Source organism: Lepidochelys kempii, chromosome 1 (assembly GCF_965140285.1).
Source record: "Lepidochelys kempii isolate rLepKem1 chromosome 1, rLepKem1.hap1, whole genome shotgun sequence".
Lineage (NCBI taxonomy): Eukaryota > Metazoa > Chordata > Testudines > Cheloniidae > Lepidochelys > Lepidochelys kempii.
Genome location: NC_136380.1, coordinates 304,518,785 through 304,536,284, shown reverse-complemented (window position 1 = coordinate 304,536,284; position 17,500 = coordinate 304,518,785). Strand labels below are relative to the sequence as shown.

Here is a 17,500-nt window from a genome sequence, read left to right as displayed (position 1 = left end):
TAGAGCCAAATTCTGCTGTGTTACAATGTCACAATTTACAGTAACTACTGGAATGACTCCAGTGAATTAAGCCAATGGAATTACCACAGTGCACATAAATGCAAAATTTGGCCTTTCGTGTTATTTCTTCTTTAGAGCTTTCCTCAAAATTTCAAATATATATTTATATATAAGCACAAATTTAACTATGCAATAGTGTGTATGGACTCTTTAAGCTGAATTACATCTTCAATTTGTTAGATATCCTGCTTACACTTTCTGTGACTTGACCGATTTAATACTGTAGGCCTCAACATGGCTTCTAATTCTGCGAATGTAGTTGTTTGCCTGCATAGTGTCTATAAATCTGCATCTACAAATACCAGCCAGCACATGCAAATTACCGGTTGGATAGCTAACGTCACCAGTAGTACCAAAAGTTCACGGTGGGTGCAAAACTGAAGGCACATTATTTGTGTACTCATAATTGCACTTGCAGAATCAGAGGTGTTTGGTGAAAATCATGCTACGTGACTAAACATACTGGAAAAATTATGTTTATTTAATCAACCTTCAATGTTCTGTATTTTTTCTGATTTTGTAGCGAAGAAACTTGTGATTTCAAATAATACAACTCATTATGTGAAATAACGCTCTCTGTCTTTATGGTATGATCCTAACTGTAACAAAAGCAAAGTTTATGTCAGATGATAAGCACAGTAGGAATCTCATCAGAATTACCTGTCTCGCCTTGCATTTAGAACTGAAGACTGTCCATTCACTATGGAATGATGAGTTATTGGTGGTGATGCTTTGGAAGTGGTGGAGGAGGTAGTAGAGGAGGAATTGTTAGTAGAGAGGTCTAGCCCTCCATGTTTAATGCCATTGTCTTCCATACTGTGAACTCCAGTAACTTCTTTCCATAACTGCTGAATCTCAGCAGGACTTAAGCCAGCTATAAAACGAAAGAGAGCCCCACTAATATAACAAAGTAAGAGTTTCATATAATGAGCTCAGTGTTATTAATGGATTCATGCCAACAATAAAGGTGATGCTGTTTTTCCAGCACAATCGACATGTAGTAAAACAATTTCATATTTCCTCTATCGGCACCCAATTAATTTAGCTGCTTTTCTCTTGTGCTACAGTCAATTAAAAAAAGGTCACCAATTTTAATATGATTATGCATCTTCTTAAAACACTTGTTCAAGGATCAAAGAGGGCAAACTACAAAGACTAACTGGTAACTCCTGTTTGAAAAACAACTATTAAAGAAAGATTTAAAAGAGATTTTCACTGTCTGTAGAATCAATTTCTTGATACAAAGACATGACTCAATGGATCCAAAGTTCACTCAGCTCTTCAGAAGTACTGCTTAACCAACAATGAAATGGAAATAGAAAAATATATCTGATTGCACTAAGGATGCAAGCATTAATTTTCTTTTTAAATGAAAATCAAATCAAACTCATGGACCAAACTGAAATCAATGGGATTGCAACAAGTTTAAAGTTAGGGCAGAATCTGTGAATCTGTGACTCAGTGAAGACAAACTTTAAATTTAAAGTGAGGGCAGAATCTGTGACTCAGTGAAGACAAACTTTAATAGTTTCAGCTATCTATTAACTAGCATTGTTTAATTAACAAAATTTACCTAGTTTAAAATGTAGTTTGAATGGGTAAAAACCAATTCTTTGGCTGAATAACCATACTAACAAACAACACAGGGCCCGATACTGGTGACTGCTCAAGTTGGTCTGTCTGCCTAATCAGCCAAAAAGGCAACAGAACTGGCCCCCTGAAGATTCACTCTGAATGGATGAATCCCCAAGTAGTGTAGTGTCATCATGGCAGTTCCTTTGCTACCCTTTCTCACTACCCTGTTATGGGAAGGAGACTGGAAGGCCTGACTAGGAGAAAGGGGAGTCCCTACGCTTCAGCTTCACCAGTCTCTCCTGGGGTCATTGGCATAATTCAGAGAATCCTTGAGGCTTCTCTAATATATGACTGGGACTGTCCTAGACCCTGATTAACCCCATTATTGGAGAGTTGTAAAGCTGGCTTAAAGCTACCCTTGCCCTGTCCCCCAATTGTGAGCCATGCTGAGCACAGTAGGGATTCAGCCTGAGATAAGGACCAAAATCTCATATATGTTGCATTTATACATTTGTGGTCAGGACTGTGTGACTACAGTGTCTGTGTTTGGCCCATAGAAGTTATAGATGATAAGAGAGAGTGTTGTCAATTATTGTCCTTCACTCATACATTTTGTAAGAAAGTACTGAAATTTCCATCACAAGTTGTTGTTGGCTTGCAGGAAAGGACTGCAAAACACCGGTAACAGAAGAATATGATCACTTTCCCCTCCCATGCCCATCTGCATCTGACTTAGGAGGTTGTGACATTTCTTCTCAGATGTAAACTTTGCCACAGTCATCCGTTGATTTTATCACCACCAGACAGGTTTGCCTTTGAAGACTACTCCAACACGCGTAGAGCAGAATGAGAAAGCTCATTAACTCAGCAGAGATTTTTATGCTACACTTTGTTATCACACCCAGGCTTTGGAGATTGCACTGCCTACCAATTTATTTCTGGGTATTTGTTTTTCCATGCTGCTGAATGAGTGGATTTGATCTATATAGACTGGCTTGGTTTGGGTCATGGCTAGCATAACTACCTCTCTTTTACGTATCATCTCAACAATTGAAATCAACTAAAACATTCTTGCTCACAGTAACTAGAGTTGCGTGGTGGAAAGGTAGGGTGTTCTCAGTGGGTGGCCTTTGACTCTGGATTCAGCTTCTCCCCCAGTGTTCTGACAAAGCTCAGTTTATTGACCTTCTGAGAACGATGAAAGGTTCATCTATTCGTTCAGACTTTTGATTGAGCGGGTGGCTTTAATGGGTGAATGAGATTCCTTTTCAGGAGATAAAGAGATTTTTTTCATTGACTTTTTAGCAAGTTTGCTCTTTGTTAGCTAATATTTTATATTGAATGTACATGAGCTCACATTGCTAAAAATTGGTGCAATTTAAAACCCACTGAAAAATAAAGTACGTTCTTCAAAATCTGTCAACAACTATCTTATTAGGAAGCATGCAAAGCCATGGAAGCCAGACTGCACACTTCGCTAGTTATTCACAGAAATATCTTGTTGTCCAGGTAGCCTAGAAACCAACTGAATGGAAGTTAGGATCTTATTTTTTTATTCCATTATTCTGTATGATAATTGCTATATTTACTTCTTCTCTACCTTAGACACTAACATACAGTGGTGCCCTGGGTTAATTACAACGTGGGGAAAAAAAGGTTGATATGGGATGTACATCTCAAAAATTGGAGCTTATACAGTTTGGATAGCATTGAAGTCAAACTTACTATTTTTACTGAATAAGACCTATGGGTAACAAGAGACAACATGACACTGGTAACAATATTTGTAACTGTTTCTAATGACATTAAGTAATTACTACAGTTTATATAAGGTAGTTTTCAGCAACTCTGCAAATAATTCATGCAATTACTGTAAAAAGTAATCATCCATTAATATGATGATCACAGATCAAATCAAAAAGTAATGGAGTCAGTTCGGAGAGGGAGAAAAATGATACATTAAACACTCTTAAAATATTTCCCTTTCCCTTGCAGCATTAACTCTCTGTCAGTGAAATCATTCCTTATTTTTATTGTTTTTTTAAAGATAAAAACATATTTTTAAAAAAATTGAATGAAAATGTCTTCTCCATTCTCAGCAGCAAGGAAATTTGATTGGAGCAGCAGGTGGATGGCCTTTCTTTGGTCCTGAGGGGAGAATATAAGACTGGCTGTGCTGGGACATTTTCTCCTTCCTGTTGTCCCTCCCCCATTCCAAGCGCAAGAAAACTTGCCTGTGAAGGGGAGAGCTTTCTCTAACTCCTTGTGCCACTCATTGGCCTAATCAGTGGGGTGGAGGGAGAGATCGAGTGAACCAACTGGCTTTTGTGTGCCACCCTGTTTAACACTTTCCTGAGCATCCACTGGTCACCTTCCTGCCCCACACTCCCTGCTCTATAGCTAAGGTGTGGTTTGAGCTGCATTTCCAGTAAGTTTTGGGTCTGCCAATATTGCTTGGGTTTTGGGGAACCCAAATATCTGGCTCTGGTGTATTTAGCAAGGTGTCCTTGAGCTTCTTTGTTTCATTTGCCCTTTCCCAGCACCGTTTATGTTAAAAGGAGAAAGGACAGGAATGTAAAAGTAAGGAAGTTAATAGAGCATGAGGTCACTTAATACTGTACTGGACCCAAAAGAATGCTTGGTATTTGAGGAGAGTTTAGATAAGTCTCTTTCTTCACCTTCCTCCACTCTCCTTTTTATATATTTAGTTCTTAGTGATTTTAAAATCTATCCCTGTGACTGTGCTTAATTCTCCTACATAGCTTGATCAGCAGTAAGTTTACACATATATATAATTGATATTAAATTCTTCTGCATTTAACTAGCATCAGTGTAGCATGATATAGAAGTTTCTCATTGTGAGACACAGTTTATTAGGCATTCAGTAGTGGAAAGATTGTATCTTGTTACAAGGTTAACGCTAAAATTACACCTTCTTTCTAACAGCTTATTTGTTGCACCTGAACATCTAGAAAATGTTATACATGTTCTGGTTATGACACAGTAGAAGTTATACTTCAACATAAGTGCTATTTTTCAGGGGCAAGCATCACAGCATTTTGAATCTGCTGCCCCCTCACAGTTAAATTTAGGAAGTTGTTCTATTTCGGCTTAGTGAACGCAAAACCCATGTTTGGTTTATGCAATTGTCATTGACAATCTGTATTTTAAAAGGATATTTTCTGATCTTTTTGAGTTATAAACAAGAATCTCCTTGCGTCTTTCAGATCTGCTAGTCGTTCATTCAGTTTATCACATCTTTCAAATGTGATCCATATAGAAGAGTCTGTATTATCCAAACGGAAACAAACATCTTTATATTGATAAGTTAGGGATTTAAGTGCAGAACTATTCACCAGCCCCATATTCAAACACTGCATGTGAATTGTGGCTTCTTAGACATCAGAATTACAGAGGGGCCCAATAATCTTTGGAAGGATTTTGTGGATGTGTAAGACATCTGGAATTTCAAATATAGTAATTGAGGATTCCCTTCTGTATAAGGGGTAGAGTCCTTCCTGTATCATAGATAGTGAGTCATTTGAAGTACAAAATGTCTTTCTACTGAATTCCACATATACTCCTTCTCTTCCAGTAAGTTTTAGTGCTGAGAGTTTTACTCTGCACCACCACAGAAAATATATGACATGGAACTTCGTTAAGTGCGGACATCTTTATTTTCGTAAGAAACACAATTCCATATTCACTAACTCTAAGCCAGGGGCAGGAAGAACTCCCAGGTTGAAGGTAATAGTATGAGGATGTTTTATATGGGTGACTGCTATGTGGGCCTGTCTCATCTGACTGACAATTGATTATTTTTGATTTCATTACTCAAGTTAGACTGTAGTTTAGGCATATCCTTGTCTAAGGGGCGGTATGTAGCTGCACTGTCTCAGGAGAAGCTCAGGGAAAGAACCTGGATTGAGAGTCACAATTCCTAATCTTCTTCACTCTTTGCTCCAAAGAGGGAAATAATCTGCTACAGCCCTTTACAAGATGCAGAGTCCTTCTTTCCATCCTTTCTAGCTTCTACTCTGCTGACCAACAGATTGGAGGTGTGCACAGAGTTAAGGCTCTGCTTATTCTCTGAACCTTTGTGCCTACCTTAATCTAGCCCCATATTTATTTTTAAACCACAGTTTCCTTGTTTTCTTTATTAAAATATATTTCTGCATTTCCTTTCTCCATCCCTTTTCTGCCCTGCACCCTATAAAATGGATAGCAGAGCTAAAAGAGAAAAGAGGAGTCCTTGACCAGTATCTGTTCTGATTCAAAAGCACAGAACAGATGCAAACCAAAGAAGTTTACTTAATTTAGATGATAAAATTACAGAAATATTTTAAATGCAGACATTTCCCCCTAATATTTTAACTCTTTAGTAGCTTTTTTCATTGTTAGTTCAGTTACAGCTAATCCTTCTAGGAAGGCATACTCAGGGTGAATTAGGAATTAAGGCACAATTTAATAGTTCTGCTAATACAACTATTAAAAGAAAAACATTAAGGAGAGAATTATTTTATATTTATTTTTCTATTAGAAATGTGTGAATGACTGTTGTGTTAAGACTGTTGTCAGGAATGGTCTAGATAATACTTAGTCCTGTCATGAGTGCAAGGGACTGGACTAGATTACCTCTTGAGGTCCCTTCCAGTCCTATGACTCTATATATGACTATCAATGTAATTGGGTACGAGTTCTTAGAGAAATCTAGGGGGATCACTCAATGTTAGGGAAAACCCGAGGAATTCCTCTTGCAACACATGGCATAAGAGAGGAATGCAGAAAGTAAAGCTGTTCAGAGAGACATTTCACTTCAAGTACTCCCACCCCCCCAATCTCATGGTGCTTTACTGAAAAGGAAATTAGTATTGCCAAGCTGAAACATTCAAAAATCATAAGTCAAGATCATCAAAATCATGAGATTTAATATAATAGTAAATTTGGGGTTATTTTTGTTTCTGTTTTTGAGCCTTTACAGAGTGCTTGGGTCACATTTTCAAGCATCTATCTGTAATCATACAGGCTAGACATTTACTTTTTTAAAAAAATGAAAGCTGAGATTCTCATGTAATTAAGGTTTAATTAGGAAATGCCTGTTGGTTGAACCCGAAACTTCTTACAAAAGTGAGTTGTGTTTGACAAAGTTTTGCCAAATCTCAGGCAGGGTTCTGATGGAACCCTGTCAGTTTGCCTGGTGGAATGCTGTGCAGCCCCACCATATGGTCTGCTTCAGAGCCAGGGACCTCAGGCTTGTGGGGTCTACAGCTCTGGGGAAGCCCCCCCACACTAGAATTTCCAGACTCCCTGCTGTGGAGCTGGGAGACCGAAAGCCCCTGGGAGACCTGCGTGGAGACTCTAGGTCTTCCAGACTCCCAGTTTCTTGGCAGGAAGCCCAGAAGCCTTGGGAGCCCCAGTTCTTCTGGGCTGCTCCAGTCCCTTGCCTGGGAGCACTTTCTCTCTGGTCCTGTTCCTTCTCTCCACAAGCCTCTGCTCTTCGTAACTTCCTCTCTCCTCAGGACCTTCTTCTGTTCTGGGGCCCCCTGACTGAGCACTAACAAGCCTTTATTATGCTATTATGTTCAGGTGCTCCTTACCTAATTAACTGCTACCCAACTGCTTAGACAATTAACTATCAACAGGTGGATCTGGGTTGGTTCATTCTCCTTAGCAGAGCTGTCACAGGTAGGCTGGATCTCAAGTAGACCTCCTCAAGGCCAGCACTCAGTGACATGGAGTTTTAAGTTAAATGCCAAATGGCCAAAACACAAGATTCATAACAAAACTGTGACAGCTGGCAATGCTGGGGCACTATATTTAAGTTGTCACTTATCCCACATTGTTCCATCCCCATTTTGTCTGTATGAAGTACACTCCCCCTGTGCTCATCTAACTTCCAAGTCTCAAGTCTTACAATCTGTACCTCATGAATGAACCCTTATGTCCACATAGAGTCTCATATAAATCAAGCAAATTCTACTTGGACACAGCCCACACAGAACTTATTGAAGGATAGGGGTCCTAAAGAGCAGATATTATATAATTTGCATGAAAGAGACCTATAACTTATCTCTGTTCTGTAATGTAAGCAAAAACTAAAGTTATGCACCACATAGGTGATGGCAGAATAGAGTTCTTAACATGTGAAATCTTTGGCCTTCCCACAGTATTTATTCCTAAGTAAATTTACCTTTCATAAATCTGAGTCCCCCCTTTCTCTTAAAATGCCTAAATACTGAATCACTAATGTATTAGTGACAGTGGCGGAGATTTTCCATTAACATTTTGCACTCAGAAATCTTGGTCCCAATGACAAAATCTTAAAGAGTGTTTTCCAAAACCATTCCCTTCTATTCTCTTAAGTTAAGGATCCTCACACCTCCTTGTCAACTGTCTAAATGGGCCATCCTGATTATCACTACAAAAGTTTTTTTCTCCTGCTGATAATAGCTCATCTTAACTAATTAGCCTCTCACAGTTTGTATGAAGAAAAGGAGTACTTGTGGCACCTTAGAGGCTAACCAATTTATTTGAGCATAAGCTTTCGTGAGCTACAGCTCACTTCAGCATCCGATGAAGTGAGCGTGAGCTGTAGGTCACGAAAGCTTACGCTCAAATAAATTGGTCAGTCTCTAAGGTGCCACAAGTACTCCTTTTCTTTTTGCGAATACAGACTAACATGGCTGTTACTCTGAAACAGTTTGTATGGTAACTTCCAACTTATCTGTATGTATATATATATATCTTATTATATGTTCCATTCTATGCATCCGATGAAGTGGGCTGTAGCCCGCGAAAACTTATGCTCTAATACATTTGTTCGTCTCTAAGGTGCCACAAGTACTCCTGTTCTTTTTGTGGACACAGACTAACACGGCTGCTACTCTGAAACATTCCCTTCTTGTAATTATATGCGAGTCACAATTCTCCATTAGTGACATCACAATTTACTGACATGAAAATTATTGTTATATTTAAGTTTTTCAAAGGATGGTGAAGAAAAGGAATCCTGAGATATAAAGATTTGGTCCAACAAATTCCAGCAAATTAGTCAATTTAGCTTTACAACAATTTTTTTAATTACACAAAACAGGCAACTATTATTTCTTTTAAAAGAATATATTTGTAAACAGCCATTTTTATATCAATTGCCCACTCTCGCTTGTATCTGTTCACTTATGTTAAATGGAGTGATTACATTCTCACTAAATCAGTTTTCTGTAGTTCCTCAGTGTAAATCAATGGTGCTTGAATTGTGTTGCCCTTAGAAATTGTTTTCAGCATATAAGACTAATAAATATGCATTTTATACCTAAGAAAAACCACTCAAAAGCAGTTTTCTCTAGTAAAGGCATGTAGTAAAATTTATCAGCCTCAAGAAAACTAGGTAGTACAATAATATTAACAATAATAGTTTATTATTAAAGTATGGTTTAAATGCAATAAAAGGAAACTTCTGAAGTTCAGTTCAAAATGGAATGATTAAAAAAAAAGTTGTGAATTAGAAATCAGTTGAGTCATATGTTGTTTATATACCTTGTGGCAGAGACTGGACAGGAAGAGCAGACTGGCCAGGTGGAATGGAAATGAGTCCCTGACGCTGAAGATTCAGCAGATGTTGCTGCTGCTGGAGTTGTTGCATCTGGAGGAGCTGCTGCTGGAATACAAGCTGCTGGGCTGCCAACTGCTGCTGCTAGGAAAAAAAACAACAAACAAACACAGCAGAGAATAAAGTCTGCAGTGAAGGCTGCAAGAACAAAATGTAAACTCCACTTGTTTCCCCTTTCATCTCAGTTATTAAATAATAATATTATTTATAGAATACTCAGACAGTGGAACCATTTGAAATTTTCCACTATTTTTATTCCAAACTACTAGGTTGTTAGGGAAAAAAGGCAAAATACAATTAATAATACACTGCAGAAAAGGGTCAAGAGAAAGTAGGTAACAGCTGTTTAGAAATAATAAAAAAAAATCAGCTCATGGCAGATGATAACAAATATATCTATGCTAAAAGCCTAACGCTTTACAACAGTTTGTGATTCAACTGTTCCATTCAGTTTTTCCGACTGAATAAGTTCGGTCCGCAGTGGCCCATGAATATGGTCTCCAGTGATCTATTAGTAAACTGGGATGTAGCCTTCATTTCACTGGCCTGTTAGCTCACTCTCTTCTCTTGTTGGAATATTAAAACCAGTACCACATTCAAGACAAAGAAGTGCCCTATTATAAGTAAAAGTATAACTTTCAATTTTGTGAGGCATTACAAGACAAACTGGAGTTTTTTTAGACTCGGGGGTATAAGAAGGCAGTCACATGTCAGAGAAAGACAAGCAGCTATGGAAGACCTTTCGTTTTTAGTTTGGGGAAAAGAGAAACTTCTGATGCGCTCACTGGAAAACAGACTGCATAATGGAGCAAGTCATGTGGATTGCCCAGAGCCTCTGGAGAAATAAGGGAGCAATTTCTATTCTGTAGTTGATGGCTGTCTGAAATTCTATTCACAAATCCAAACAGAAACAAAGCCTCAGGAGGTCAGAACTGTTTCCTGTGCGTTTGCATAATGGACAGCTTGAAGACAACGTCTAGGATACCTGCTGATCAATTTAACTACTTCAGCATGTTTTGTTTGTATTATGTTTATATTTGATGCAGTTTGCTGACAAGTGCAAGCTAGGCCTGAGAAACCAGCCTGTCAGGTTGATTTATGAGCACATCAAACTGTAACTTTCTCCTCGCCACTCCAAACCTGCAGTAGCAGTTCATTAATCAGGGGCCTGCGACTTTGAAATCTGGGCTCCACCATTTTTTTCTTTAAACAATGGGCTAAATTTGCATGCTCTCTGAGCTGCACCATGGAGGAAAGTAAGGGTCCCTCACCAATTTAGAGCCTCTGTGAATACAAGATAATCTGCACTTTGTCCACCGCGCAGCTTGCTCTTTGTATACTGTGATTCATTAGTGAATGTCAGGTGACAGCAGCACTGGGTTGTCACCCTCAAATCCCATACTCCAAAAAAAAGGATGTGGGAGGGAGTGGCAGAATTCTACCATCACTGTTATTAATCTCAGGAAAAAAACCCCTGGTAAGAATAATATCTTTGATAGGAATCCTAGACTATCAGGGTTGGAAGGGACCTCAGGAGGTCATCTCGTCCAACCCCCTGCTCAAAGCAGGACCAAGCCCCAATTTTTACCCCAGATCCCTAAATGGCCCCCTCAAGGATTGAACTCACAACCTTGGGTTTAGCAGGCCAAGGCTCAAACCCCTGAGCTATCCCTCCAGAACCTCATTATCATAAAAAAAAAAAAAAGACCTCAAGCTTTTCTTGTCCCGTCTACGCCCCTTCTCAGGCCCAAACTAATCTGCAGCACTGAGTTTCACAGATCTTACCTCTTTTGCTTGCTTTCCTGGATGCTGCTGCTGCTGCTGCTGCTGCTGCTGTTGTTGCTGCTGCTGCTGCTGCTGCTGTTGTTGTTGTTGTTGTTGCTGTTGTTGTTGCTGCTGCTGCTGCTGCAAAAGCTGAAGATGTAACTGCTCCTGCTGTTTCTTGTAAAACTCTTGCAGTTGTTGCTGAATAAACCATTTTGACTTTAATAAATAAAGGCAAAAGTTTCAAGTATTATAAATCTCCTAAACTCCTCTAGACTGGCATACGGTAGAGTAGCCATTAAGATCCACCTCATAACAAAAAGGTGTTTGATTTGAAGAGGCAGATCTACATACATTTTTTCCCAGGGCGGCTCTGAAATTTCCCAGTGCCGATTCCAAAATCTCCTAAACCGAAGGGTACAGAACGTCTCTGTTCTGACGGGGGACGCTGAAGAGCCAGGCTAACTCCCCAGACGATTACCCCTACATGCCTCATACAGCCAAGAGAACAGGCTTGAAGCTGTGCCCTGCCACTTGCAAGAAGTCAGGTAGACCAAACAAATGGTCCATTTCTTGGGGAAAAAAATGAATGACTCTGTCAGCCGGTGCGGCAGGATGCCGGATTTGCAATTGAAGGTGAATTGCCTGTGATGATCAGGAGACTAGATATCAAAGTGTTTAAACATCAAAGAAATAAGATCAGCAGGCACATTATTTTCTCTGTCATAACAAAATATACACCCAAACCTATAGCTGAAATGATACTCCATGTTGTATGGATGTACTGAGCACTGACACTGTCTTTACTGTAAGAATGAATTTTCATTGACTCTGGGTTTAGCTGCTGGGTGTTGTGCTGAGGGAAATGTACTCATCCCTCCTCTTTCTAACCTCTGTTGGAACAAATTTTTGGAAGGGAAATAAATAAACAAAGGAATGACTTTCACCTTTACTGAGACAAGCTGGTAAGTTCACATTTCATAACCACATTCCACTCATATGACTAAAGGGAGTACTAAAGGGTTATGAATTTTACAGTAACAATTATCTACAAGTCTATTTACACTTCCTTTGGCAAGTCTGCAATTCAAATGTGCCTAAGCACTTGAAAATGTAAATACTGATTTGCTCAGTGTTCAGAACGCATCTGCCATTGCTGTTGCTTTATACACAGCATTTCATGTTTCAAATTTGCCTGTAGATTGACACATTTTTGCAGTCACAGCAACAAATCTGAAGACTAGGAAGTTGAACATTCATTTTTTTCAGACTTTCTTGAGCAAAGAAATATGAAACAGTAGAAAGTCAGTCCCATGCAAGCATAGCTAATATCTAAGAAAGCTCCTTGGGTTGCGGTAACAGTCCAAAGCAGAAAGAAAAGGAGGACTTGTGGCACCTTAGAGACTAACCAATTTATTTGAGCATGAGCTTTCGTGAGCACGAAAGCTCATGCTCAAATAAATTGGTTAGTCTCTAAGGTGCCACAAGTCCTCCTTTTCTTTTTGCGAATACAGACTAACACGGCTGTTACTCTGAAACCAGTCCAAAGCAGGTAACCCACATTACCTGCTGTAACATAACTGCTTGCTGCTGTTGAAGAAGTGCTTGAAGCTGCTGCGGAGACAACACTTGCTGTTGGAGAATCTGCTGCATTTGCTGAGGGGTGATCACCTGGGGAGTCATCATGGCCACCGACACTGGCACCTGCACAGAGAAAGGACGATATCATCGTCAAGCACATTTTAGCTCATCTGCATAACAGCTGGGTGTCTTCTTTTTCATTTTGTACCAGAGATGGACCATACTATTTATCACTGTAAAGTTCCAGTCTCAGTAAAAATCTGTTATGTTAAGACCACAGTGCTGTGGCACTCTATTTCCAGAGGCATCAGATTTGATCAGACTCAAGCTTTATGTTTCACATCTCTTATGTATTACTCCATGAGATTTAAACATTGGCTAGCAAAAATGTGTATTTAAAAATAAATGATCACCTGGTTGGGCTCTCAACACTTCATAATCAATCATCTTATCAAGTGTCATAATGTTACGCACAGAAAAACCTATTGAGACCGTTTCAAAAGATATGACTAAAACAAACATAAAAAATTACGCATCTGCAAGCAATACAGATACATCTTACACAATTCAGATATCTAGACCAGCAAAACGTATGTACAATGCTTTATTTTAAATATAAGTAAACCTTTCCTGTTAGGTTTGTTCTTTTAGTAAGTGTTGATTGTACCAGAAAAACAACAGCACAGATATAGTCAGTGAGAGAAGGGACATTATCCTAGAATCCTGGCCTTTCTGGACAAACTGTATTTTTTCAGGATTTCCTGACTTAAAACCCAAAGCTTGGAAATCTTCACATAAGCCAATTTAAAGTTTGTCCATTAAACTCTTGGAGAATGTTTTTGTTCAAGGTTCTTTTGTGGTTATCACTTTCTTTTCTATGTGCTGTGCAATGAGAGTCAGTATGTGCATGTGTGTGTCAGACAGAGAGAGAAGCAGAGAGCAAGGGTGTGTGTTTGTGTGTGAGAGAGAAACCTTGTGTAAGAGCCTGAGATATGTGCTCAGCGTCTACTGTAGATGCACAGTCTGAAGGTGTTGCTTCAACTAACCAGTACATAATCAAATAGCTTGTCACTGTGCCAAGTTTGCAACCTTTGAAAAAGCAATCACTTTCTTTTCTAGAAAAAACAATTCACTTTTACTGTAAATAAAAGCAATCATTAATACAAATATTGTTTTGCCATATGTTCTCAGGACATTATGGTACTTTGCAAAGCAGCAAAGGTTATTATTATTAATAGATTGAATCCCAATGTGTCTTAATGATCAACGCTTTCCTAACATATCTGGTAAAATAATCTATTCCGTGGAAGATGATGGCCGTGTGCAAACCAAAACTTTTATATAAAAGAAAATGGAAATGGAATGAATACGATGTTCTGAACTTTGAGTTTATAAGAAAATATAGTAAAATTACCCCAATTCATCTAATAGTAAACAAAACATCATTGGTTCACATTTACTTTGATCTGAAAATGTTGAATGTTACACTTGACAAGCTACAGTCATGCTATGTACAGAATTTGAATATAAATGTATTACTATGTGATTGTAAAAGTGACCGCAATAATAAAAAAGTCTAATATTCTTGTGTATAGACCCTAGTTAAATAACTCTAATCAAAATATTTCAGAAATTCTTACTGTAAAATAAAAGCGGCAGAAACAAAAACAGAATCCACTTACAATAATGACAGGTTTCAGAGTAACAGCCGTGTAAGTCTGTATTCGCAAAAAGAAAAGGAGTATTTGTGGCACCTTAGAGACTAACCAATTTATCTGAGCATAAGCTTTCGTGAGCTACAGCATCCGATGAAGTGAGCTGTAGCTCACGAAAGCTCATGCTCAAATAAATTGGTTAGTCTCTAAGGTGCCACAAGCACTCCTTTTCTTTTTGCACTTACAATAAGTTATTTAGTAGGGGTTGGAAGTGTTGTGATGTTTGAAAATGATGCGTCTGTTTACAGCATTGTTTGTTCTAAGCTTATGAAGTCACAGAGAGAAGACAAACCAGTTTGAAAAAGTTTTGGGATGTACGAACTCAAATTCAACCCTGAGTTGATGGGAGTTTCAGCTACTTTCTCCAGGTCTGAATTTGCCTTCTTTCATGAATTCTGCTTCAGTGCTGCCATCTAACTGACATAAAACAAACTGAAATGAAAAGGAAGAGAGAAAGGCAGGCCCTCTAACAATTAAACCACTAAATTAACCTTTAAACCTTGGAGGAGTTTCTCTATTCATTAATATATTACCTATAAACTATACCACATGGCATAGACCTTGCCATACTTGTGTTCCCTCTCTATGTCACACTTCTTCTTACATGTTCACCTGAACCAATATAGATATAGTGGCCCAGATTCTCAGGTGATGTAAATCAGCTCAGCACTATTAATTTCAGTATGAGTGGTTTACTGGTTTAAACTGCTAAGAATCTGACTCATAATATGAAGCAGATCGTGAGATAGATGTATTATGGACTATAGAACTGTCTATACCTGCCAGTTCACAATTCACATTTCTGTTTGCTCATGTAGTGTATATTGCGAGTCTTGTTGGGGTTGTACTTGTTTGTGCTCCAGGTGACTAGCCTTGTTAATTTATTCCTTCATGCAAGTTCTCCCATTCCAATAGTTTTCTCTGTTTTTCAACTATATCTCAAGAGGTAAACAACCTAATTTGCGTTTTTTTTTACAATGTACTGGATAAAAACACAGAAGCAAAGAAACTGGCAAAAGCTACATTAAATATGGCCTTTAAAACATTTTGAGTGAGAATCCAAACATGCTTAATACCTGTAGCACCATACCCAGTGTACAACCATTTACCTACAGCTAAGAAACTACCCATTTTGAGAGCTATTGAATACCCATGAATCTTCACGGTAAATCTGCACAAAGTTATTACACATAGATGTTTCTGTAATTGTAATATATTGGTAAATTTCACAGTCTTCAATGATCCATAGACTTGCACTTCTATTGCTTTGGTGGGATGATGCTAGTGCACTGTCTAGGATTACAGAACATTGGAAAACTAGCCCTTTTAGCCAACAATTATGTGTATGTTTGTTTGCTTTTCATATCTGTAGTTTTCAGTGTTTCTGAGATGATTTTTTAAAAATGAAATGGAGGCAAATTTTAGCTTTATTAATAGAAATAGCCCTCGATACAACCAAGCCAACAAACCTCAAATACAAATGCCATGAGCAGTTGAAAAGAGACGATGTGAAGCACACCATATCTGTTTTACATCCACGACCTGTTATACGATGTCCTCCAGGTTTCTGAGTTATATACAATACAGAGGAGGTTACAGTACACCAAATAATTTCCATATGCTCTGTTCTTTCCAAAATTGCCTTTTCAGCCACAGTACTACAGAAGACTAACAAACTTTGGGCTCTGTGACTGTGGAAGCTACTGCTGCTTCAAATTTGAATCCATAATGGCGACTTACATGACTGCTTAGGCTTACCCTATTGTAAGGTGACCAGACAGCAGATGTGAAAAATCGGATGGGGTTGGGGGCAATAGGAGCCTATATAAGAAAAAGACCCAAAAATCGGGACTGTTCCTATAAATTCAGGACGGGACATCTGGTCACCCTAACCTATTGCGAAGGAGTTTGATTTTACTTTATTTATCTGTTGTCTTGCCATATGTGGCAACTGAGATCAAGAGAATGATGGTGGAGGATGTGCTGAGTGTTTCTGCCATTGTCTGCATGCAGTAAGCAGGGTCTACCTTGCTTGAGGAATTAAGAGTAAGGGGGTATATTTGGCCACAATATTTTATTTTCTAGCTGATGATTCGACAGAAGTTAGCCAAAGAGAGGTGCTGGGGCCCAAAAGATCAAAATATTTCCCTTCTCCTACTGGTATTTGAGGGAGGGAGCCTACTCCCCCACTTTTACTGAAACAATGATTGGGGATGATAGTAGTCCCTAATCCCTTCTCCCAATTTAAGATGGCTCTTTCTTCCAAATTACAATGGGGGAAAATGTGCCGAAATACCATAATACCATCTCTCCTGTTCTCATACAGACCACAATGAAGCAACATAGGACACCTGTACAACCCAAACAATAAGAAGAGGATAAACCCCAGAATGAGAAGTTGCATATGTTTATGGATCTCCACAGCTACCAGTCATGAAGTTGACTTTTCCCTCTTGATCAATGGACTGATCTGTCTCCTAAATAGGTGAGTCCCTAAATAGCCACGTAAATTGTTAGCTACAGAGTTGTAAAGAGTTTTTTGAGCTTTATGTTCTATGCATTTCTTGTTTTCTTGGACTAAATGAAGAATTTTATTTTAAGTGCAGCTGAACATGTCTAAATTCACAAAAGCAGACAAGTTTCAAATTTACAAAGCACTGAAGGCAAGAAGAACTCTAAATAACACTTTTATTAGCAGTTGTGGATGTATTCAGATAGGTACTTCTGGCTACATACATAAATGTAGGAGTTATAAAGATGAAGATCTTACTGAAAGCAAGCAAATCTGCTATCCCCCCACATCAGTGTAATGGGAGAGCTGCAGTGGCTGGGTTTGTGTATTTAAAACCACACTCCACTCCTGCATGGATAATTCAGGACTACTTGCAGAGTACATGAGCAGGTAAAGTATTTCACTACCATTCTTATGTACTTAATTGGCATGGGAATAAAGTTAAAAACCTACAGATTTCTTCAGGTGATGTAAAAAAGCAATATTCCTTGTGCCACAAATAGACTATCTGTCACAAGGCAGAATAACTGTCCAGCAGCCTTAACCTTTCACAGTTGTTTGAGAAGAAAGTTTTGATATCCTACATTTCCAAAAATTTTCAAAAAATCCGGCAACCTGATTTGATTCTGATAAAAAACTGATCTAGTTTGCAATGCAGAGGGATTTTTTTATCTCCAAATTTGT

At 38.6% G+C, this 17,500-nt stretch overlaps 1 protein-coding gene across 3 annotated transcripts in view; it reads right to left on the bottom strand.

Moving 5' to 3' along the window:
* The window catches only part of FOXP2 (forkhead box P2), a 555,269-nt gene that overhangs the window by 56,121 nt on the left and 481,648 nt on the right, over nucleotides 1-17,500 (bottom strand). For all 3 annotated transcript variants that reach the window (XM_078851144.1, XM_073328132.1, XM_078851145.1), the window contains 4 exons: nucleotides 12,575-12,712; nucleotides 11,030-11,209; nucleotides 9,172-9,325; nucleotides 721-934 (listed from right to left, as the gene is read on the bottom strand). In XM_078851144.1, coding sequence (XP_078707270.1) covers nucleotides 721-934; nucleotides 9,172-9,325; nucleotides 11,030-11,209; nucleotides 12,575-12,712 — 686 coding nt within the window. The remainder of the gene's footprint in view (nucleotides 1-720; nucleotides 935-9,171; nucleotides 9,326-11,029; nucleotides 11,210-12,574; nucleotides 12,713-17,500) is intronic.